The 24,896-nt window shown below is 46.1% G+C and overlaps 1 protein-coding gene across 2 annotated transcripts in view; it reads left to right on the plus strand.

Annotated features, from left to right (window-relative positions):
• Positions 1 to 23,772, plus strand: part of KIF3C (kinesin family member 3C) — an 84,499-nt gene extending 60,727 nt beyond the window's left edge. The window contains exons 2-8 of one of the 2 annotated variants that reach the window (XM_066588667.1): positions 4,533 to 4,640; positions 8,962 to 9,084; positions 10,499 to 10,617; positions 10,733 to 10,849; positions 13,708 to 13,825; positions 13,997 to 14,172; positions 17,349 to 23,772. In XM_066588667.1, the coding sequence (XP_066444764.1) occupies positions 4,533 to 4,640; positions 8,962 to 9,084; positions 10,499 to 10,617; positions 10,733 to 10,849; positions 13,708 to 13,825; positions 13,997 to 14,172; positions 17,349 to 17,442 (855 nt within the window). In that variant the 3' untranslated portion in view covers positions 17,443 to 23,772. The remainder of the gene's footprint in view (positions 1 to 4,532; positions 4,641 to 8,961; positions 9,085 to 10,498; positions 10,618 to 10,732; positions 10,850 to 13,707; positions 13,826 to 13,996; positions 14,173 to 17,348) is intronic. The other variant, XM_066588668.1, reaches the window with a different exon arrangement.
• The last annotated feature ends 1,124 nt before the right edge of the window (positions 23,773 to 24,896 follow it).

Raw genomic sequence — 24,896 nt, forward strand, 5'->3', positions numbered from 1 at the left:
GAATCTGGATCCATCTGACCAGGAGATGTTTTCCCGCTGCTCAGTGATACAAGTTTTGCGCTCTTTTGCCCGCTGGAGTCTCACCTTTCTCTTTCTCTTAGACACAATGGCGCTGGAATTCCTGACATCCTCCTCCAACCCCTTTCAGTGATGAGTTGTTTGCATCCACAGGATCCCCTTAACTGGATGTTTTCCACGATCGTGCCATTCTCAGTATACTCTTTACACTATTACACGAGAACGCCCCCCCCCCCCCCCCCCCCCCCGTGGTTGACAGTGACATCCCGGCCCTACCTAGTCCAGCACCAATGACCGGCCTCGTTGGAAGTAGATCAGATCGCTGGATTTTCCCATCTAATGTGGATTCGCACTGAAACTGATCCATGGAAAACTTGTCACGTGATTCTATGCCACACTCCGGGGTCACGGGCAGAATTTATATACAGGGAAGCGCCAACCGTGAGAGGGCCGGGGGCTCTGATAAAGGGCTGGAGGTTCTGATAAAGGGCTGGAGGTTCTGATAAAGGGCTGGAGGTTCTGATAAAGGGCTGGAGGTTCTGATAAAGGGCTGGAGGTTCTGATAAAGGGCTGGAGGTTCTGATAAAGGGCCGGGGGCTCTGATAAAGGGCTGGAGGTTCTGATAAAGGGCATGGGGCTCTGATAAAGGGCTGGAGGTTCTGATAAAGGGCATGGGGCTCTGATAAAGGGGCCATTAAGTATATATGATAGGGTCTATACAAAGCTGCCATAGGAGTGAGAAGCCTGTAATGTGGGTCATTAGCGGACCCCATAACTCATCCGGCAGCTTCTGGTCCCACTGTCCAAGCACCGGTGACATTGCGTGCCACCATGTATGAAGCCTATAGTCTGTACAGCATCTACATGCGCTGTCACAGTTTAGTTAGGCGTTCCCATATGCTGCCGGGGGCTGACACCTACTACGGCCTTTTACCAGTGCAGCAGATGATGTCTATGTAGATGTCCACGGGGCTTTGTGTGATGTTCCTGGTTGGATGACATGGTGTCCTTCCTATGTTCCTATAGGGATACATGTAGATTGGAGCGTCAGCTGCTCTCCGTGAATTATGGATGATAATGCATGGCACGGACACGCTGCTATTATCACGGCACATGATAGCGCTCAGGAGTTTGCGTCCCCCGGGACAGGATGATTGAGCTCAGATATTATTAACAGAAGAGATATCAATGAAGCTGCAAGCTACATAAGGGTGGGAAGAGGCAGAACTGGGAGGGAGTTCTGCAGCAGCTGAGTCCAGCCTGCACCAATGATCCTGCTTGTTATACCAGACAAGTGAATGTCATCTCTTAAAGGCGCAGTACACTTATAGGGGAAACATCTGTAACCCAGTTACCTTCACACCCCCTATGACAAGCCTCCCAAACCCCTTATGGGCACTCCAAGAGGAAGACAGCAGGTAAAGCAGACGTCTTCCCAGTTAATCCCATCAATAGTGTAAAGCGCTCCTCTGGTCTTCTATTAGGAAAGCTTAGAATGACCCTCCAGCCCAGGGACGGCCGCTTCAGGGATCGGGGGTGGGCAGGTACTTGCTGCTGCCCTTCTCATTCTTCTGCAAGTCCGCCTGTTCCTGGGATTCCTCTATGGTGTTTCAATATGGCCGCAGCGCTACTATCACTACTTGAGGCAAAAATGCCACAACCTTATTCTGTGGGTCACTACGATTACGACCGTACCAAATGTCTATACTTTTACTTTTCTGTATTACTCATAAAAATATCTGGCAGAAAAATACAATTATTTTCTTCCTCCTGATCATCTTCTGATCGTCATTAATGTTTTACTTTTCCGTCGTTACATCTGTATGAGGGCTTGTTTTTGTCTCCACTTCTAAACTGAGAGCAGGAGTAGCTACGTACAATGTATCTGTCTGGAGTCCAGAGCTCACAGAGCATTGTCTAGACTGGTTACAGTTATATCACTTCTCAGCTGAGAGCAGGAGTAGCTATGTACAATGTGTCAGTCTGGAGTCCAGAGCTCACAGAGCATTGTCTAGCCTGGTTACAGTTATATCACTTCTCAGCTGAGAGCAGGAGTAGCTACGTACAATGTGTCAGTCTGGAGTCCAGAGCTCACAGAGCATTGTCTAGACTGGCTACAGTTATATCACTTCTCAGCTGAGAGCATGAGTAGCTACGTACAATGTATCAGTCTGGAGTCCAGAGCTCACAGAGCATTGTCTAGACTGGTTACAGTTATATCACTTCTCAGCTGAGAGCAGGAGTAGCTACGTACAATGTATCAGTCTGGAGTCCAGAGCTCACAGAGCATTGTCTAGACTAGTTAGTTATATCACTTCTCAGCTGAGAGCAGGAGTAGCTACGTACAATGTGTCAGTCTGGAGTCCAGAGCTCACAGAGCATTGTCTAGACTGGTTAGTTATATCACTTCTCAGCTGAGAGCAGGAGAAGCTATGTACAATGTATCAGTCTGGAGTCCAGAGCTCACAGAGCATTGTCTAGCCTGGTTACAGTTATATCACTTCTCAGCTGAGAGCAGGAGTAGCTACGTACAATGTGTCAGTCTGGAGTCCAGAGCTCACAGAGCATTGTCTAGACTGGTTACAGTTATATCACTTCTCAGCTGAGAGCAGGAGTAGCTACGTACAATGTGTCAATCTGGAGTCCAGAGCTCACAGAGCATTGTCTAGACTGGTTAGTTATATCACTTCTCAGCTGAGAGCAGGAGAAGCTATGTACAATGTATCAGTCTGGAGTCCAGAGCTCACAGAGCATTGTCTAGCCTGGTTACAGTTATATCACTTCTCAGCTGAGAGCAGGAGTAGCTACGTACAATGTGTCAGTCTGCAGTCCAGAGCTCACAGAGCATTGTCTAGCCTGGTTACAGTTATATCACTTCTCAGCTGAGAGCAGGACTAGCTACGTACAATGTATCAGTCTGGAGTCCAGAGCTCACAGAGCATTGTCTAGACTGGTTACAGTTATATCACTTCTCAGCTGAGAGCAGGAGTAGCTACGTACAATGTGTCAGTCTGGATTCCAGAGCTCACAGAGCATTGTCTAGACTGGTTACAGTTATATCACTTCTTAGCTGAGAGCAGGACTAGCTACGTACAATGTATCTGTCTGGAGTCCAGAGCTCACAGAGCATTGTCTAGACTGGTTACAGTTATATCACTTCTCAGCTGAGAGCAGGAGTAGCTACGTACAATGTATCAGCCTGGAGTCCGGAGCTCACAGAGCATTGTCTAGACTGGTTACAGTTATATCACTTCTCAGCTGAAAGCAGGAGTAGCTACGTACAATGTGTCAGTCTGGAGTCCAGAGCTCACAGAGCATTGTCTAGCCTGGTTACAGTTATATCACTTCTCAGCTGAGAGCAGGACTAGCTACGTACAATGTATCAGACTGGAGTCCAGAGCTCACAGAGCATTGTCTAGCCTGGTTACAGTTATATCACTTCTCAGCTGAGAGCAGGAGTAGCTATGTACAATGTATCAGTCTGGAGTCCAGAGCTCACAGAGCATTGTCTAGACTGGTTAGTTATATCACTTCTCAGCTGAGAGCAGGACTAGCTACGTACAATGTATTAGGGCTTAAATAGTTGGGCGTGTTTTTGTCCTGTTAGTGCATTTGTGAACATTGTGACTACATACCAGGACGAAATGAAACTATTGATTTCAATGGTTTTGTTTTTGCTATCGGGATTCTCGCGTGTTAATACTATGCGCTATAGGACTTGCCCTATCTTTCTTGCTCATAGTTTTTCTCTGTATGAGAAATCGAGCGCAGGACCTATCTTCTTCCCAGGTTTGTTGTTTTTTTTTCAAACTCGCTCGTAATTTAAATAGTCAAATAAAAAAAAATCTGGGTTCATGCGCTAATACGCTTCATAGCAGCGAGTGTATTAGCGCATACACCCATGTGTTTAAGCCCTTACTCTGGAGTCCAGGCTGTTAGCTCACAGAGCATTGTGTAAACTTGAAACAATTGTATCTACTTCTCAGCTTAGAGCAGGACCTGGTGTGAACAATGTATAAGTCAGGAGTCTGGGCTGTTGAGCTCATAGAGCATTGTCTACACTGGATACAATTGTAACCACTTCTCAGCAGAGAGCGGGACGATTAGATCTGAAGACATCACATACATACAAAATAACTATCTCTATCTGATGAAGCTGATGTATCAGTTTGGAGTCTGGGCTATTGAGCTCACAGAGCGTTGTCTACATTTGATACGATTGTTTCCACTTCTCAGCTGAGAGCAGGACTAGCTGTGTACAGGTTTACTGCATCTGAAAAAACAAGTGGTTTTATTCTCTGAAAGCAAGCACATATCTTGAAAACTGTTACGAACTGAAACACAAAGTCTGTTACAAAGTTGTGGAATGTTCCATTTATACAGAGAAATAACATTTGTTCCATAAAACTGGAAAACCCCTTTAAGTCTTCTAGAATGATATAGGATATAAGGTCACTGTGTCTTTGTAACCCCCAGAACAATTGTCTCTTGATTTACTCTTCTTCACTCTTGAGACACAGGCGATGGAGAGCAAACTCCTTATTGGTGGAAAGACCATCATGGACCATACCAACGAGCAGCAGAAGATGCTGGAGATAAAGAGACAGGAGATCGCCGAACAGGTGAGATGTAGACGGTGACAAAATGTGACATTCAACCACCACTGATGGCATTACTACGGCTTGTATGCAGGGTCTGAGATACGGACCTTGGAGGCAAATGGACCCCATTGTCTCTGGAACTCTACACCTTCTACAGGGGCTGACTGTGAAGGAACCAGTGCTGCGTTACATGGTCACAATTGTTTCCGATTAGATGAGGAAGCATTACATACATGCAAAATAACTATCTCCATCTTGACATCTAACAAACATCTAACAACTCTTCAACCAAGGATGGGGTGTGTGTGTGTGGGGGGAGGGGGGGCATTTTCACTTACAGGTGAGGTGCACTGGGGAAGAATGAAGATACAGTAGAAAACAATGCAACTCAAAGGCCGTCCATGGAATGGAGGCTCCAATATGTTGCTGTTCTTGGTGGAGTGGAGCCCCATTTAAGTTCAGTAAGGCTCTCTGGCTATTTGCTACACATCTACCTATCGATATTTTTCATTATGGACTAAATATGTCCCTCAGGGCAGGTAAGGACATTCGTCTTGAGGGTGGATTCAACTATAACCAGTAGCCCTGGCTCTTGCCAGCAGAACCCCCCCTCCCCCCCACCACCACCACACCATAACAGAACCTCATCCAAACTTCACTATTGGGATGATGCAGTCATGTAGAAACCGCTCTCCAGGCAATTTCCACACCCAAGTGCGCCAGCCGATGGGGGGATAGTGTACTGTGATTCAGCTGCCCACAACACTTGCTTCCACTCACTTACAGCTCCAAGCCCCATTGCAGGCACCGCTGTGCATTAACTGCTGGGATGTTGTGTGCAGCCGCTCGTCCATAGTAACTCTTCACATGCTGGTCCCTACAGAGGGTTGGGGTACTAATGGATGTCCCAACGGTTGGTGAGACCGCCTGTGCGAGGGCAAATGATGTGTGTGATGTCTTCACAGCTCCTACAAGGCTTCATTGTCCACGTTCTGTCAGTTTGCGAGGTCTCCCTGAACATGGCAGCACAGCACACACCCGATTGCTTCCATCTCCCCATAACATGGCCAACAGTGGACTCTGGAAGGTTCAAAAGCTGCAATGTCCCGTACTGATTGGTTGGTGACATCCCTCTACCAGACCCTGTTGTCAGTTCCACATTTGATGACATTCTGATGGCTTCTGTACTGGTATATAACTGTGTGATACCCTCTTTTTGCCTTAATGCTCACACATTCGATTTGCATATCATAGAATAGTGGAGTTGGAAGGGACCTCCAGAGTCATCAGGTCCAACCCTCTGCTCAGTGCAGCATTCCCAGATGTCTGTCTAGCCTCTGAGGACTTCCCTTGAGAAGGACTCACCACCTCCCATGGCAACCTGTTCCACTCATTGATCCCCCTCACTGTCTAATATCTAATCTGTGTCTCCCCCCTTTCAGTTTCATCCCATTGCTTCTAGTCTTCCCTTGTGCAGATGAGAATAGGGCTGATCCCTCTGCGCTGTGACAGCCCTTCAGATATTTGTAGACCGCTATTAAGTCTCCTCTCAGCCTTCTCTTCTGCTAAACATTCCCAGATCCTTTAACCGTTCCTCCTAGGACATGATTTGCAGACCGCCCACCATCTTGGTAACTCTTCTCTGAACTTTCTCCAGTTTGTCGATGTTTTTTTTTTTAATTTGGGTTCCCAGAACTGGACCCAGTATTCCAGATGAGGTCTGACTAAGGAAGAGTAGAGGGGATAATGACCTCACGTGATCTAGACTCTATGCTTCTCTTAATACATCCCAGAATTGTATTTACCTTTTTGGCTGCTGCATCACATTGTTGACTCATGTTCAGTCTATGATCTATTAGTATACCCATGTCTTTTTCACATGTGCTGCTGCTTAGCCCAATTCCTCCCATTCTGTATGTGCTTTTTTTCATTTTTCTTGCCTAGATGTAGGACTTAGCATTTCTCCTTGTTAAATACCATTCTGTTAGTCGCTGCCCACTGTCCAGATCTTTTTGAATACTCTCTCTTCCCTAGTGTTGGCTATCCCTCCTAGCTTTGTGTTGTCGTCAAATTTGATCAATTTTCCCTCAATTCCCTCCTCCAGATCACTTATAACAATGTTGACCAACACTGGGCCTAGGACAGAGCCTTGTGGTCCCCCACTTGATACATTCTTCCACTTGGATGTGCAGCCACTTATGACCACTCTTTGAGTACGATCACTCAGCCAGTTGTGAATCCACCTAACAGTTGCCTTGTCAATCCCAGATTTGGTCATTTTTTCAATAAGTATTGTATGAGATACTTTGTCAAATGCTTTACTAAAGTCAAGAAACACTATAGCTACTGCATTTTCCTCATCAACCCAGTCGGTGATTCTGTCATAGAAGGATATTAGATTAGTCTGACATGACTTGTTTGTTACAAACCCATGCTGGCTCTGGTTAATTGCTCCATTTTCATCCAAGTACTTGCATCCATGCTGTTTAATAATTTGTTCAAAGATATTTCCCGGTATAGAAGTCAGGCTCACAGGCCTGCAGTTTTCTGGGTCCACCTTCTTCCCTTTTTTGAAGATAGGGACAACATTTGCCCTTTTCCAATCTTCTGGGATTTCTCCTGTTCTCCAGGAATTTTCAAAGATTATGGCGAGTGGCTCAGCAATAACCTCCGCTGCTTCCTTTAGTATCCTAGGATGTAATTCATCTGGACCTTGAGACTTGGATTCATGTAAATTAGCTAAGTGTTCCCCCACCATCTCTCTGCTTACAGATAGCCAGCATTCTTTTATTCCCCCAATAGCACAGGGAAGATCAGTTGATGTTCCATCTACTTTCTGAGAGAAAACAAATACAAAATAGGAATTTAAACGTTTGGCCTTCTCGGCATCATTATCAGCTTTAGCTTTTCTGACACTTGCCCTACAGTTCCTGCAGACTGCATTATATTCTTCTTTAGATATTCCCCCCACTTTCCATTTGATGAACATATTTTTCTCCCTCTTTAACATGTGTACAAGTTCTGTGTTCATCCCTCCGGGTCTCTTAAAATGCTTTCCATTCTTCCTTCTTTTAGGGATTGGTAACGATTGTGCTTTGAGGATCTCATTTCACAATATTTCCCAACCTTCTTGGACATTTCTGTTCTTAAGAACATCCAGCCATTGGATTCTTCCTATCCTCTTTCTGAGTCCATTAAACTCTGCCTGTTACGTCCGCCAATGACGTGCTGGAGCAGCACCTGCAGATATGCATAACTAATAGCCCAACGTGCGGCAGCCAATACAAACAACATTAAATAAACCGAAAGGCTTTCCCTAAGTACGTACTGATGAGTGAGAGGGCCCTGCCTAACGCAGCAGACTGATCACTTCGATAGATGCGGGCCTGCACTCGTTCCTGGGACCGAAGTAACCCTACTTGGCCAACAAAATAAAGGACAAGAAAAACCACAAAAGGAAAACAAAATGACACACAGCACTTAGCTGGTGGTGAGGCCGCAGCACACGGAGCCGTCCTCTGATACGTCACAGTGGATACCACACTGTCTACGGGAGCCACTTACTGCCAGCTCAGATTGCAAGCAACTGACAATACATAGCACTTTAGCTCAGTATCCGGCCAGGTAAATACCCAGCTAATTACCCACAGATGTGACTACATTACATTACACCTTCTGAGCTAGAAGGTGCAGAACCAAGTCTAAAACCCGCACCGGACTTAGTCAATCCAGCAGCGATCTCAGCACTGTTGCAACACTGCCTTTCTGAAAAATAAACCTTGAGGTCTGCGTTTTCTCAGGTCTTCCTCCCATTGTTATCCAAAATTCAAGAATAGCATGATCACTGCCTCCTAAGGACCCAGACATCTGTACTTCTTCAAGCATATCCCCTTCACCTGACAGCACAGGATTAGTGGAAAGGGAGTAGGGGTGGGGGGCAATACTTTTGTCAACATAGTGTACATTGGAATAGCTCCCCTCTCACAGCAGGAACTCTCAGCACTTTTTGAAGAACCATCCTATTCAGTACCTGAAATGTATGTAACCAAAGCTTGTGTTTAAAGCTGAGATTCTCTCTACTGAGAGTCATTTCCCAATTTCTATCTAGACGATAATTACACCGCACAAAGTCTTCGTGATTTCAGTTTGGTGGACTGCCAATGGTATACTAGATCCTAATATTGAGTTAGTATTGCCAACTCCATCCATTAAAGTGTCCAAATAACAAATGACACTCGCCTGATTCAGGATGGAAGGGTAGGATGATGCTGATGACTACATTATCACATTATTAGTTATCAGATTAACCCTTTCATTGAATGAATTCCCTCTTAATTCACAGAAACGCCGGGAACGTGAAATACAACAGCAGATGCTCCTCAGAGATGAGGAGACGGTGGAGCTGAGAGGGACGTACACGTCGCTGCAACAGGAGGTGGAGATGAAGACCAAGAAGCTGAAAAAGGTGATACATCTCAGGCTCTGTTCAGGCTTTCTGTCCTTCTGTTTTGTCCTGTGGACAGAAAAACAGAAACCGATGTTCAACTTAACCCTTTAGTGACGCGGCCTATTTTGGTCCTAAGGCCGCAACGATATTTTGGTGATTTTCATCTTCACTTTTCAAAAGCCATAACTTTTTTTTCTGTCGACATGGCAGTATGAGGGCTTGTTCTTAGCGTTATGAGCTGTAGTTTTTATTGGTACCATTTTGGGGTACATGCGGCTTTTTTTTAATCACCCTCATTGAGGAAAAATGAACAAAGAATGCAATTAGACTCCGTTTTTTTTTTTGGTTGTTAATACTGTTTGTCGTGCAGGATAAAAAGTGGGTTCAATTTATCATACGGGTCGTTACAGATTCTTTTTAATTTTTGTGTGGTTTTTTTATCTGCTTTGCTGTGATCACTCTGATGATACACTGCAATACTTCTGTACTGTAATGCATTATCGCTTATCATAGCAATCCTAGGCCATGACAGATCTGGATTACATGGCAGAGGGCAGAGGTCATCATAGAGGGATCACCCTTCCTCTGTGAACACTTTATGTGCCGCGATCAACATTGCTTGCTGCATCTAAGAGGTTACCAGCGGGGATCAGTGTTCTGCTTTGGTAAAATGAAAGCTGAGCAGTAATTGGTTCCCAGGGGCAACTAAGCCGATTTTTCTTTTAGGGTACATTGACACATAGCAGAAATGGGAAGTGGGTGCATCACCTGATCAGCGACCGCAGCGCAGCAGTGAGGGTTTGCTGATTGCAAGGTGATTGATGCGGCCGGGCCGATATTAGCCAGGTCTGCAGCTGATTTCAAGCCATAGCAGTGTGGATTTTGACTTTGTTTTAGGGTTTGAGCACACTGGTGCATGTGCAAATACACTCGCCACTATGGAACGTATTAGCGCATGAAACAGTTAAAAAATTTTACTGTTCAAAATTTCCGCTGTCGCGCCGGTCTAACAAAGATGGTGGGCGGATGGGTTTCTCCCCTTCCACGTCTTCCTACTTTGCAGGGTGGCGAGGGTGCCGGGTAGGGCTGTCAGAGCTGAGCCACCACCTGGGAGCTGCTGAACAGCGTGGAGATGCACACCAAAGATCAGAATCCAAGATAGCACCCGCTCCCTGTGCTGGCACCATCTCCAGTGCCAAGCGCTGGAGAGGCGGTCCTTCTGCGTACGGAGCTCGTAACGTTACGTGGTGGGCCGGATTCGTCCCTGGGCCTTATGTTTGACACATGTGCTCTCCACTGTCAGCTATGAAACAAGTCTGGCCATGATGTGGAAGCAGTCCCCTGTATAGTATGTGATGTTGGTCACCACCGGTTTAGGGTTACGGTTTCTTATGAGGTGCAGTCAGCGTTACATACGATGCCTTTCTTTCAGCTCTACGCCAAGTTGCAGGCCGTGAAGGGAGAGATCCAGGACCAGCACGATGAGTACGTCCGGGTGCGGCAGGACCTGGAGCAGGCGCAGAACGAGCAGACACGGGAACTCAAGTACAAGTGAGTGTGCGGCTTCTCCGGAGCTCCTGGCGCCTCAAGGATCTGGTTGGCTAACGTGGAGACTTCCTTCAAGTGAACTTCTCCAATGTGGACTCTTGGTCTTCTTTTCCGTCAGGTATCTGATCATTGAAAACTTTATTCCTCCGGAAGAGAAGAACAAGATCATGAACCGCCTCTACTACGACGCAGACGAGGACCAGTGGAAGTTCCAGCCTCTTGTTCCTCCGGGAAAGTAAGTTCTTCTAATTACATCATCATGGGTTCCATCAGCAATCCGGCATCATGGAGGGTCATCACTCAATAGGTTCTCAGCGCTGTTTTAGACCCTTGGAGCCACCAGAAGAAACAACTCTGAGGGCTGCCCTCCAGAACATCAGCACATTAACCCCTTAAAGGGGTTTTCCAGGCAATGCTGGCTGTCAGTGCTGGGATGCACCAGGGTCGGAGCGGAAGCCGTTGCTGCAACCCCTGTGTACTGGCCGACACTCATAATTGCCTGCACAGCTCCCATTGATTTCAAGGAGACCTCAACCTCCAATTATGAGCTTCCACTCTGACCCCACTGTGTCCTGGCATTGATAGCAGGCGCTGCTTGGAAAACCCCTTTAAGGACACGGCCTAGTTTAGTACTTAAAGGGGTATTGTGGGCTATTAGTACTGATTGCATTGCAGTGGGGACCATTTGGGAACCCCAAACGTTGATTGGGGCATTTAAAGAGTTATTTAGCGTTCATGCAGAACATGGCTGTTGCTGTAACCACATTGTATGGAGTGAGATCGGCTCTGATCCCCCTCCATACAAACCCGGAACACAAGGGACGTAAATTTACATCTTGGGCGATTAAGGGGTTAAGAATGCAACAATTTGGGGGGCTTTTCATCACCACTTTTCAAAAGCCATAACTTTTGTATGTTTCCACCAGCACGGCCGTACGGGGGGCTGTTCTTGGAGGGGTGAGCTATATGCATTCTAAGGCCTCCTTCACACGGGCGACACAGCATCACTGCGAGAAAATTGCAACAATATCGCATTGCTGCATCGTGCAATATCGCTGCGTCTTCTCGTGGCAATACCGCAATTGTGTAGCGCTACAAAGTTGCGCGACTTTGTAGCATCACATGCAAGGATTTTTTTCTGGGGGGGGGGGAGCTTGAAATATAAGCCCTACCCCAAAAATAAGCTTTAGCTAAAGCAAAAGATAAAGGTATACATCACCTCTCCTGTACTGTCTGGGGCACTGCCGCAGCAGCTTCTCCTCGGGTCCTGGCACTGTTTCTCTTAATCATTTTCTGGCCGGGAATTGAAAAATCCCTGCCTCCTGGAAGCACTGGCTGTGATTGGCTGATGCTTAACCAATCACAGCCAGTGCTCTCTGAATGGCTGCGATTGGTTCATTGAACACTGGCTGTGATTGGCTAAGCATCAGCCAATCACAGCCAGTGCTTCCAGAACGTGGGGATTTTTCAATCCCTGGCCAGAAGATGAAAAATAGAAGCAGTGTCGGGACCCGGGGAGAAGCTGCAGCGGCGTCAGAGAGCGCTTCTATGGTGATGTATGTGTTTTTTTTTTTGTGTTTTTTTCCCCTGCAGCTAGAGCTTAGTTTAGGGCTTTACAGGAGGATTTCTTATTGTCAAAGTTGCATTTTCGTGTGATGTGATGCAACAGAGAGGAAGACTCCATAGAGAAACACGGACTACAAAACCTCACGTGTCGCGGGCATATCGCCGGACCTGCGAGGTTTGTGTGTCGGGTTGTTGCATGCTACAAAACATCACATGTGTGAAGGAACCCATAGGAAAGCAGGGGCTTCACATAGATTCGATTTGTAGCAACGTGACAAAATTGCACGACGTTGTCGCCTGTGTGAAGGAGGCCTAAATGACACTTTTTCTGCGGGTCGGTACGTTTACGATGACCAAAATTATATATATAATTTTTTTTCTAGTCTTTTCCACTTTTGCGCACTACTTGTGTTTTTGGAAAATATCTCTTTTTTTGCATTGCTGCAGTCACGGACCCAGAACTTTTTTTAATTTTTTTTTTCCCACCGCAGAGTCTCTTTTTTTTCTTCAGCGCCTTATTGGACGGTTATTATAGATGACAATCAAGCACCTGTTTATTTATTTATTTTTTTAACCAAAAACATGGAAAGTTGTGCAAAAAACGTGGATGTTTTTCTACTTGGATATTTCTTTCGTGGTTTTAATTGTTTTAATCGGTTTCCGTGCCCCCTCTGATCCGCCGACTGATTTTCCACTCATTATGATCTTTTTTCTTTCACAATACCTGGCATGGCGACCCATCGACCCTCTGCGATTGACCGCAGCATGTATGAGCTAATGGCCAGGATCAGAGTTATCGCCAATCCTGCCGGTTGTAGCGGGACCCTAGCTGTCAGTTACAGCCGGCTCCTACTGAGAATGCCGAGAGCTCGGCCCCTGAGCCGCCGCCATACTTATGTTGTAGATGTACAATATGGGGTTTGCAAGGGTCAAATTGTGCTGCCCAGGCAAAGTGCCAAGCAGTTGGCACAATTTCACCTTTATTATCCCCCTTCCCTCAATGTTCATTGTAGTCAGGTGACCCCGGGACCCTGGTTGGTCCGGTGGGTGATTATCTGCATAATATTAGCAGTTTGGGATCCAGGATGGGAGAGACGGGAGATGAAGGGTGTATTGGTGGTGGATGCAGGAGGGCAGTCAGGAGTCAGCAACAGGAGTCGATGTTCAGAGTAGAGGATAGTTGAGGTGAGTACTCAGCCAAGGTTCGTTAACAGCGATGCAGCAGAGCTGGAGATATGCCACAGTGAGGATGAGGAAGAGGAGGAGTCAAAACAAGCCAATTAGGAGTCAAATCAATATGGAGACTCTCTTAGGGCTCAAAATACGCAGCTGTGAATGAACCCATTGATATCAATGAGCTCTATTCACTGCATGCCACGTGCATAAAAAATAACCGCACACTGGGCTGCGTATTTACGTATGTATGAGGCTTTAGCGTACAGGCACTAAGGCCGGTGTGCGATGTGTATACATGTGAGGATATAACATGGTCACTGTCAATGCTAATATTGTATGGGTGTCCCACAGCGGAAACGGAGGTGGAAGCGCAATGAAGAAGCGTCCATCATCAGCCGTAGGATACAAAAGGCCAATCAGCCAGTACGCCAGGGTCGCCATGGTAATGGGCTATCATCCGCGGTATCGGGTAAGTAGCATGGACTTTGTTACAACTAACGTTAGTAACAACCCGTTCTTTCCATGATGACCCACAGATGCCTCCAGATGCCGCCGCGGCGTTTATGTTGCTGGACAACTACTAGGGCGACACTTTTATTTGATAACTCCCGTAATATCCGTCTTGGTTCTTCATCCCCAGGCTGAGAACATCATGTTCCTTGAGTTGGACATGACCCCCCCTACTGTGTTTGAGATGGACTTTTCTAAGGATCGAGCAGAGCAGGACCCGCGAGCGCTTCACCTCGAGAGATTGACGCGTCTGGATAGTCTTTTGGAGCGTCCAGCTGCTGCGCGGGTCAGGAAGTCCCGGTCTTGGTGAGTGGAGCCCTCGGATATCCCACCCCAACCTGCTAACCATATGTAATCGCCTGCGAAGTCTCCTCCAGATGTAGTTGGAGATTCACTGTAATGGTGGCTTTTCTTGAGAGAGCCATCATCTAAATAGTAACTTGAACTATTCGTTAAAGCGGACGAGCGGCCATTGTTTGTTTGTGTGCTTCTACACAACGAGATGATCCTTCACTTGTTCTTCAATTTTGTGATTGCGGAACAAATCGTTGGGAAGATTTAGATGGGGTGACATATTGTTTGTCAACTAACTGAGGTTTGTGAGGTTCTTTGGTTGGCATCTACTTCACATCTCGACCCCTCTTCAAGCTTATTGGTTGCCGAGTCCACTGAATGCACATGTAGACCAGCCAGAGGCCAGAGCAGCGAGCATTCTCTCGGAGACCAGCAAGGACTGTTCGGTCGCGGATCACTCGCATGTATTTATGTGTTTTGGGGAACCAATGAGCATTAATTGGGAGGGCAAATTCTTTAAAATCAACGTCTAGCTGGAGGCCTACAGAGAACATCCGCGCACCGGCCTGCCAGGTTGTTGGCTAGTCATTGCAGGACAACGATGACCTGTGTACACCAGACAACAATTAATCGACCAGCGACTATTTTTAGGTGACCACCGGTTGGTGTTCATGTTTATACGGAACAGCTCTTTCTTACATTTGCTCTGTCGAGTGACTATTTGGATGATGGCTATCTTGTGTAAGGCTACCCAAAAGCAAACCTATATATATATTCATTAGTCAACCTCGGGCAGGAAGGACTTGCAGCCCATGATGCCATTTTGCTTGCTCCAAAACATTGGGACAGAGACATGCAGGGCACTGTGTGTCGCTATTGGACTGTCAGTCCTGTCTTTGTTCTGTGGCTGGCTCTGCTAGGGGAAGGCATGGTGTGGCTGGCATTATCATGAGGGGTACATTGTGGCTGGCACTGTTATGAGGGGCATGGTGTGGCTGGCACTGCTATGAGGGGCATGGTGTGGCTGGTATCATGAGGGGTACATTGGGGCTGGGACTGTTATGCAGGCATGGTGTGGCTGGTATCATGAGGGGTACATTGTGGCTGGCACTGTTATGAGGGGCATGGTGTGGCTGGCACTGCTATGAGGGGCATGGTGTGGCTGGTATCATGAGGGGTACATTGGGGCTGGCACTGTTATGAGGGGCATGGTGTGGCTGGTATTATCATGAGGGGTACATTGTGACTGGCACTGTTATGAGGGGCATGGTGTGGCTGGCACTGCTATGAGGGGCATGGTGTGGCTTGTATCATGAGGGGTACATTATGACTGGCACTGTTATGAGGGGCATGGTGTGGCTGGCACTGCTATGAGGGGCATGGTGTCGCTGGCACTATTATTAGGGACACTGTCTGGTACTGCGATAAGACATTCTGCAGTTGGCACGGTTATGGCAAGCAGGCGCACAGTATTATTAATGCCTCATTTGAATGGGTATTGTTATCTAAGACATTTGTGGCATATCCACAGGACATGCTATACATGACTGATAGGTGGGGTTGTCATCTTTAGGAACCCCACGCACAGTATGTCAGGAAAATGAGGATCTCCTGTCCGCAGCTCTGGAGAAGAGGGAGCTGTAATAACTGCAATGGAAAGAGTCATATAGAACTCCAAAATGTTGGGCTGCTGTATAAAATGTAAAGAATATAATGATGTGGAAATCTAATCTAACCGCATTATATCCACAGGAGAACATATCAGAGGGTGAGGGGGGTGTGGGGGGGGGGGGGGTGCGGGGGAGGGGGGGGGATATTTTACATCTCATTAAAAAGAAAAAACTAATTTAGAATTTGATGCAGCAACACATCTCACAGAAGTTGGGACATGGCCGTGTCTACTATTGTGTAGCATCCCTTTCTACAACAGTCTGTAAACATCTGGGGAGCGAGGAGACCAATTGCTGGAGTTTTAGGAGAGGAATGTTGTCCAATTCCTGTCTGATGGAGGATTCTGGCTACTCAACAGTCCTGGGTTGTCTTTCCTGGATGAGACCTCTATATACTGTCAGCACTGATAGTGCCCATCAGGATGTGTGCGCTGCCCGTGCCATAGGCACTAATGCCACCCCATACCATCAGAGAGGCAGGACTGTGCGTTGATAACAAGCTGGATGGTTCCTCTTGAGTCCACAGGACACGGCGTCCACGGTTTACACAAAGACTCTAACATTTTGGTCCATCTGCCCACAGAAGAGTTTGGCCTCAGTCCATTGTAAATGAGCTTTGGCCCAGAGAAGACGCCGGCGTTCCTGAATTGCGCTGATATTTGGCTTCTTCTTGGCATGATGCGGCTGTAACTGTATTTGTGGGTTGGTGATCTGTGTTCACACACAGTGATATCTGGGAGTATTCCTGAGCCCTGCAGGGATTACATTACAGAATCATGCCTGTGTATAATGCAGCGACGCCTGAGGGCCGTAGATCTCCAGCATCCAGTACTGACCGTCAGCCTTGTCCGTTGTCTACGTGAATATCTCCAGATCCTCTGACTCTTCTGATGATATTCTGTACTGTAGATGGTGAGATATTCAAAGTCTTCCTGAAATTTTATGTTGAGGAACATTTTTCTGAGATTGTTTCACAATTTTCAATTTCTTACAAATTAGTGAACCTCTGAACATCTTTGCTTCTGAGAGACTCGGCCTCTCTAACATGTTCTTTTTATACAGTCATGTGAAAACTCATCCTCCAGCTGTTTTCATTAGTATCACTTACTCTTCTAGTCCCACCGTTTGTGAGATGTGCTGCTGCCATCAATTTTCTAAATGAGTTAATTTTTAAAATGAAATGGAAAAATGTCTCCCCCCCCCCCTCTGATATGTTCTATTGGGAATAAACATGATACGGTTCGATGAGATTTCCAAATCATTGCATTATTTTTCTTTACATATATTTAGATTTTAAACAACATTCTAACCTTTTTGCAATTGGGGTTGTACAAATACAGCCTCCGTCAGTCTCTGTCAGAAGAACAAAAGTAGCCTGTTCCTCAATTCTAATAGTCGGAAGCCCAATAGGTTCTTGTGCCCTTCTGGTCTACATGGCTTATAAGTAATGTACAGTCAAACAGAAGACATCTAGGAGACATTTTCTCCCTCTCAACTAAAAAACATTTTTACTTCCAGGTGTCAACAGCCCAAGCCTCTTCCATCTTCAACCACTCAAGTCTCCTTGTCATCGAGCAGCCAAAGGCGCCCACTGTCTCCCACCCATGAGTGATTCCCACCACCGTTCTTGAAAGCTCTACCCACGCACATTACCCTGTATGCCAGGCTTTGCTTCCAACCGAAAAAGGAGAGGATGGTTGTTTTAAATCCCTTGTCAATCCTTTGCTTAACTCCTCACGGAGATGAGACCTCAGTTGTGGAAGATGTGACGATTTTGGTTTTATTATTTTTTTAATTTAAGCAATTAACCTATTTATTTAATTTATTAATCTGTGACTGGTCCTCGCTGCAGGTCCCGGCACTGCCACCTTACTACCAGTGCTTGGAAAAAGATGGTAGATCCAGAAGCTTGTGGACAGTAAAGACAACAAAACTCTTGCCGACCTCCCATAGGTTGGTGGTTCTAATATGTGAAGGAAATACAAGCGATCTACTTGATGGATGATTTATCATGCAATCTTTGTGATTCTGTTACCTGATGGATAACTCAGTATACGCTCACCTTGCCAATCCAGCAGTTCAGCCTTTGCTTATTGTTAACAGCTCAAGGATGATTTTTGCCACCAGGGCTAGATGATCCCTCTCCTTCCTCCAATAATTTGTGTATCGAAGCACACAAGGCGCTTATCTTTGCCTTGAAATCCTTGCGAACTCTGCAGCTTACACGTCAAAAACACCAGTGCCTTATCTCAAAGGCTTCTTTTCTCCACCACTTGTGGCATTGGTCTTCAGGTACAAGGATTCAGAGTTGAGGAGAGCAATCCACATGGGCAAGTCTATCTTCAGCACCATGGAGAGTTCTCTATCATCGCAATGTCCTAAGTCACACTCGGTCTGTGATTGACCAAATGGAATGTTGTCAATGCCTGTTTTTTTTAACCACTTAGCTTCCTTTTTTGTGGCTCACCATCTTAGTTTCTGGGAGGTTAGTAGGACGATGACGCCCAAATGTTGCAGTTGAAAAGGATTCATCTCTCACAAGGAACAGGAGAAGACTGAGTTCGGGCATGTTGACCTCTTTTGGTTACTGGTGTAATTAGGAAATGCTGTATTTATCGAGGAATGGGGAGGAAGGGGGGGCGGCATCTCCCAGCAAAATACAATGTTTGGTGTAAATCTATAATGGTCTAGTACACAGCATGGAGTAAACGAGCTGTATGCACATTTAAAGCAGAAATGTTGAAACAACTTTATCCTTTTTTATTACTTGAAGTTGATGTTTTATATGCAATTAGCAAGGCGTAATCACTGTAACAAAAACAAGAAATCCCTACTGTGTGATGGGTAGATAGGTTCCCCACGTCCAATTCCTTAACAAACATATTGCCAAGAAATACACCATAGGCTTTAGGTGGAAACTCTTCAATTATCTGGAACTTCAAGTACAATATTGTGCAATAATCTTTCTATGCAGTCATGAAAATCTACAACATTGAGTAACCTGGAGCTCTGCAGCATGCCTGGTCATCCTTCAGCATATCTACACATAGGTTGCCACTACCCTACAGTCACATACAAAGCAGATACAATTTATAGGGGTTAGTGAGAACCCCATGGCGGTTCCCATTCATTGTTATGAATAGGTCATCCTAGTTGTTTGAAATACATAATAACTCAGCCTCGCACTGCTGTGGCTCTTGTTTCAAGTGTCTATTCCATATCTCTTGTTCAGCTAAGTGTCTGCATTGTGCACTTTGTTCTCCAGCACTATTCAGATATATGTATTTATAGCGCCCTTATCATGCATACATGCAATCCCTAGCTAGACAATGCACTGATAGATCCACATGGAGACATGATGCTTTTTCTGTACAATGATCTGTTCATGAGAGAGGACAAATTTTAATTGAGGGTTGTCTGCATGAATACTCACGCACTTGAATTCCAGTACTGTTGTTTACCACTCTATTCCTGTTAAGCACGAAAGAGAACAATTTCCAAGCACAAATGGTATATTTTCCCACATTTTTTATCAATGGACCAAAAATGAGTCATGAGTAATTGCAACTTAAAGGGGAAAGTCACACTTAATGAAAACCTGTCTCAAAGACTGCCCCTGGGTTGAATTGTAAAGTACTGATATGCATCCAGTCCCGAGTGGATCATAGGATTTTTTGGTGAGGTGAATGCTGCAGGAGGGCGCCTCCTGTATTTCTCCAGAAAATCCTCACCTATGGGCCAATGAGTTCTGAATATAAATAAGAACTACCAGGATATCTTGAATCTGCACCATTGCACTCTACTCACAAGTCCCATGTATGGAGGCGGAAGTTTGCTTATGGAGCTACTTTTAATTAAAGGGGTTGTCTCATCAAGACTACTCCTTTCCATATGTCCTGTTATGGCATATAGATGTAAGAAATAAGCTTAGATCAAGAACTTCTCTCGATCTGGCGAATCTTTAATTTATTTGAAAGACCCATGTGTAATAGTACATTTTAACTGCAGCTTCACTCTGCAGTGATTTTCTCAAGGACTGCAATATGACTGATCTTATCTAATCATGTGGCCCTCATAGCAGAAAACCTTGTCATGCTAGCAGGGCTATAAGAGGCTTCCTCTTCATATTGAATCTCACTGGGAAGTTATGTATACTATGTTGACACAAGTATTGGGACACACGTCCGTGGTAACCCATCACATGCCTATGGATGGTTCTGGTACTAATGGATGTCCCAATGGCCTGTTAGACCTCCTGAGCGAGGGCAGACAATGTACACAATGGCTTTACAGCTCTTACAAGGCTTCATTGTCCATGTTCTGTCAGTTTACGAGGTCTTACTAAACGTGGCGGCATACACTGGATGGTTTCCATCCTACAATAACATGGCCAGCAATAGACTCTGGAAGGTCCAGAAGCTGTGATGCCTTGTACTGATTGGTTGGTGACATTCCCCCGCCAGGCCCCATTGTCGGCCCTACATCTGGTGACATCCTACTACCTGACCCCGTTGTCAGCTGTAAACCTGTTGACATCCCAGCGTCAGACCCCATTGTCAGCTCTACACTTGGTGACATTCCCCTACAAGACCCCGTTGTCAGCTGTACACCTGGTGACATTTCCCCCACCAGACCCCGTTGTCAGCTCTACACCTGGTGACATTCCCCCACCAGACCCCGTTGTCAGCTCTACACCTGGTGACATTCCCCCACCAGACCCTGTTGTCAGCTCTACACCTAGTGACATCCCACCCACCAGACCCTGTTGTCAGCTCTACACCTGGTGACATTCCCCCACCAGACCCCGTTGTCAGCTCTACACCTGGTGACATTCCCCCACCAGACCCCGTGGTCAGCTCTACACCTGGTAACATTCCCCCCACCAGACCCCATTGTCAGCTCTACACCAGGTGACATCCCCCCATCAGACCCCGTTGTCAGCTCTACACCTGGTGACATCCCCCCACCAGACCCCATTGTCAACTCTACACATTGTGAGATCCCCCCAACAGATCCCGTTGTCAGTTCTACACATGGTGACATTCCCCCACCAGACCGCGTTGTTGGCTCTACACCTGGTGACATCCCCCTAACAGACCCCATTGTCCGCTCTACACCTGGTGACATTCCCCCACCGGACCCCATTGTCAGCTGTACACCTGGTGACATCCCACCACCAGAGCCCATTGTCAGCTCTACACATGGTGAGATCCCCCACAACAGACCCCATTGTCAGCTCTACATCTGGTGACATCCCCCTGCCAGACCCCGTTGTCAGCTCTACACCTGGTGACATCCCCCACCAGACCCCATTGTCGGCTCTACACCTGGTGACATCCCCCCCCAACCAGACCCTGTTGTCGGCTCTACACCTGGTGACATCCTCCCACCAGACCCAGTTGTCAGATCTACACCTGGTGACATCCCTCCACCAGACCCGGTTGTCGGCTCTACACCTGGTGACATCCCCCCACCAGACCCCGTTGTCAGATCTACACCTGGTGACATCCCCCCACCAGACCCTGTTGTCGGCTCTACACCTGGTGACATCCCACCATCAGACCCCGTTGTCAGATCTACACCTGGGGTCATCTGATGGTTTTTGTATGATCCTCTCCTTTATACCTGATGCTCACACATCCTCTGGCAACACAATACTTTTGTCAACATAGTGTATATAGATTGTGGATTGCTACGTGTGCATAATGTCAGTGGTCAGTAGGAGCAAAACTATTGTTTCTGGATGTCTCGGACATTTTTATGCCTGTGATATGGACAGATACTGTACAGTAGTGCAACCAAAGGAGTTCTGCCACTAGACAGCTCCACTGCTCTATGGTTCCTAAAATTTGTGCTAGTCCAACATCATAGTTTCCACCTATGTGCTCTTCTGAAAAGCATATTAGACTGGATTCCCCCTTTTAAATTTGCATTTATTGTTGAATAATTGAACTTAATGTGTTACAATCTAACCACCTCCAGAGCTTCATTCATAATTCTGCCACAGACCACATGCCTTCATCACTTTCCTGACCAACATACCTGTAACAGTATAGCTGAGACCCTAAACACCACAACAGAAGATGGTCAGTACAGATAATAAAAGAGTAGGGAGCCAAATGCTGATGTAAATCACCAAAACCTAAGAAAGCCAGCAGAACTGTGAATGCAGCTCTGGATGTGACTGGGGCATAAGGTGCAAGGATACCTATGTGTCAGAGAATTACTGGGGTACAGGAATTTCTCAAGGTTGTTCTTTGCACTCTTTAGGTCTTGCGTCATGTAGCGTTACAGAGTGATCATATACATTTACCCAGTGGTCCATGGGGTATTGTACATTGATCTTGTAGGTGCATTGGTATCTTACACCACTTATAGAGAACTGTTATTTGCTACCCCCCTGCATTGCTATAACCACCGAATATAAAGGAACCATGACCCCCTCCTCCCCGCTGGAACAACATCCCTTGTAATGTATGTAATATTTAATATTATTCACAAGGGGTTCTCTTTCTCCTTGTGGAGACCCCCAAATAGGCGTAAGGAGGCTTATAGACCATGCAATGATCCTCCGTCACTGAAAAAGGGCCCTGGATGTAAGACACAGTTTACCAACGTTGCCCTCACTTATCTAATAAACAAGTAAATATGGGCAAAACTGAACGTTCCAGTGTGTTTGAGTAAATTCTAGCCAAGACTGATGTATCACATGATCTCTTTCCCATTTGAAAAACCCGAGTTGAATTCAATATAGTAGAATTCAAAATGGCTGCCGAAAAACAATCTCCACCACCAAAAACTGCAGTACCCCTCCCAATTAATACTTTCACATATTGGAAATCCATTTTCTCATTATTACACCAGCTGAACACGTGTACTCAGGCTTTTGCCTCCCATACATATGTTCATTGTACTGTACATTATGTCATTTGGTGTGTAAGCTTTCCTTCATGGGTTGATTAAGGGGTTGGGCTGTTTGACAGTTAGAGGGTCCATAGAGTGCCCCCACTTCCATACTGCTTGGTGGGTTTTCTGCTCAACTGATGACATTTGATCCGGTACTACTCAACGGGCCATATGGCCAATACAGAAACAGAGAAGGAGGCTGGCTTAGTTATTAAGCTAAGCCTAATAGTCAGCCCCCTCCAATGGCTGGCACAGATAGAGCGCACACCACATGACCCATAGTTGTAACCAGGCTGAAAGTGGACCACAGGTTGAGGTATGAGTTCTGCGTCTTGGGACAAGCCCTTTAATATCTACCACATTTCTTTTGTAACGATCTTCTCGTCAAGACACTACACCAGTACTCCATACACAACACACTCCGACAAACCTAAACTCATCTCCTCGTGGACTCAACTGTCCATAAACATTAGACTGTTCTGGGGTTCCTTGGCTGAGCAGATACACTATTAAGATGGAGTCTTCAGCCAGTGCTGGAAACAGATAATGGAGCTAAGATGTGTTGACTCTCGATCATCTTGGGTAGAGGCCCCATCATCCATTACACAACAGATTTTCCTCTAAGGTCTATGGCCATCTTAAGATTTCTGCTTGTATATAGGTGACCGGGCGCCCACCACTGGGTTTGTTTATAGTGTTGACCTAGATAAGTGCAATATGTGAGTGTTTACCAGGATGTGTGGACACCAGTTCCATTTAGTTGAGTGTTTGGCACCCCCTCTTATCAATACCCTTGTTGTTTCTAGATAGACTGGGAAAGTAACGGGACGTGTATGGTGGTATACAGCAATGTCACTATATATATGAGTACTGTATACAAGACATATACATATATAGATATATATTATATATACATACTGTGGGGAGGGGAGGGACCTCTCCGCTTTTGATTGACAGCTGTCATATTTGCTTGACCTAACACAGAGGAGTGCTGGACCGAGCACCCTCACATGATCAATAAACGATAAACATTGTACTCCACTGCCTCGTGTGTTTTGTATGATGTATTGCATGTTCCTTGCTCAGGGGTATACATCATGTGCATGTGTGGACATATTTCAGACTTTACAGTCCTTCCCCACAGACAAAATCTACTATGCCCATTCAGTCAGAAATAAGGAATGTTCCAAGGCTTCTACATAGACACAATACATACAGAAAGTCTTCACAGACTCTTCTCACTTTCTTACATATGATTATATTGTGTCCCCCTCATTCTGCACTCAGGACCCCATAATGACAAAGTGACATCAGAACCGGAGCAATCCTTGTACATTTTTTTAAAATGAAAAACTTCTATTTAGCAGTGACATAAGTCGTCACACCCCGTACTCAGTACTTAGTGAAGCCCTTCTGGCAGTGATTCCAGCCTTCAGCCTTCATAGGGATGATGCCACAAGGTTTGCCCCCCTGGATTTGGGGATTTGCTGACCTCTGTCCAGTTGGATGGGGCCATCTGTGGACAACAATTGTCAGGTCTCCCCAGAGATGTCCCATTGGTTTCAGGGTTCTGGCTCAGCCACTCAAGGACATTCACAGTCTTTTCCCCCTTCCGGTGTTGTCTTGGCTGGGGTCTTAGGGTCATTGTCTTATTGAAAGGTGACCCTTCTTCCCGGTCTGAGGTCCCTTATGTTCTGGATCAGGCCTCATTATCTCTGTACTTTGAGCTATTCAGCTTTCCATCCACCCTGACCCGATCTCCTCTCCCCCAGCAAGATGCTCCACCACCAGGCTTTACTGTAGGGATGGTATTGGGCAGGTGATGAGCGTTGCCTGTTTCCATCCACCATATGGTGGATTATGGTTCAGGATCCATTTATTGTGGCTTCTGCATGAATGCTTCCCTTGCTGGATACAGCTTTGATTGAGTGCTGCTGGTAATTCCTTCTCCTGGTTTTCATCCTCCCTTCCTGGTCTCCCCTTCCCCAGCATGATGCTCCACCACCAGGTGTCACTGTAGGGATGGTATTGGGCAGGTGATGAGCAGCGCCTAGTTTCCTCCATGCAGAATGCTTAGAGCTCAAAAGGTTCCATCTTAGTGTCATCAGAGCAGAAAATCTTGTTCCTCACAGTCTGAGAGCCTTCAGATGCTTTTTGGTG

Source organism: Eleutherodactylus coqui, unplaced genomic scaffold (genome assembly GCF_035609145.1).
Source record: "Eleutherodactylus coqui strain aEleCoq1 unplaced genomic scaffold, aEleCoq1.hap1 HAP1_SCAFFOLD_126, whole genome shotgun sequence".
NCBI classification, from domain to species: domain Eukaryota; kingdom Metazoa; phylum Chordata; class Amphibia; order Anura; family Eleutherodactylidae; genus Eleutherodactylus; species Eleutherodactylus coqui.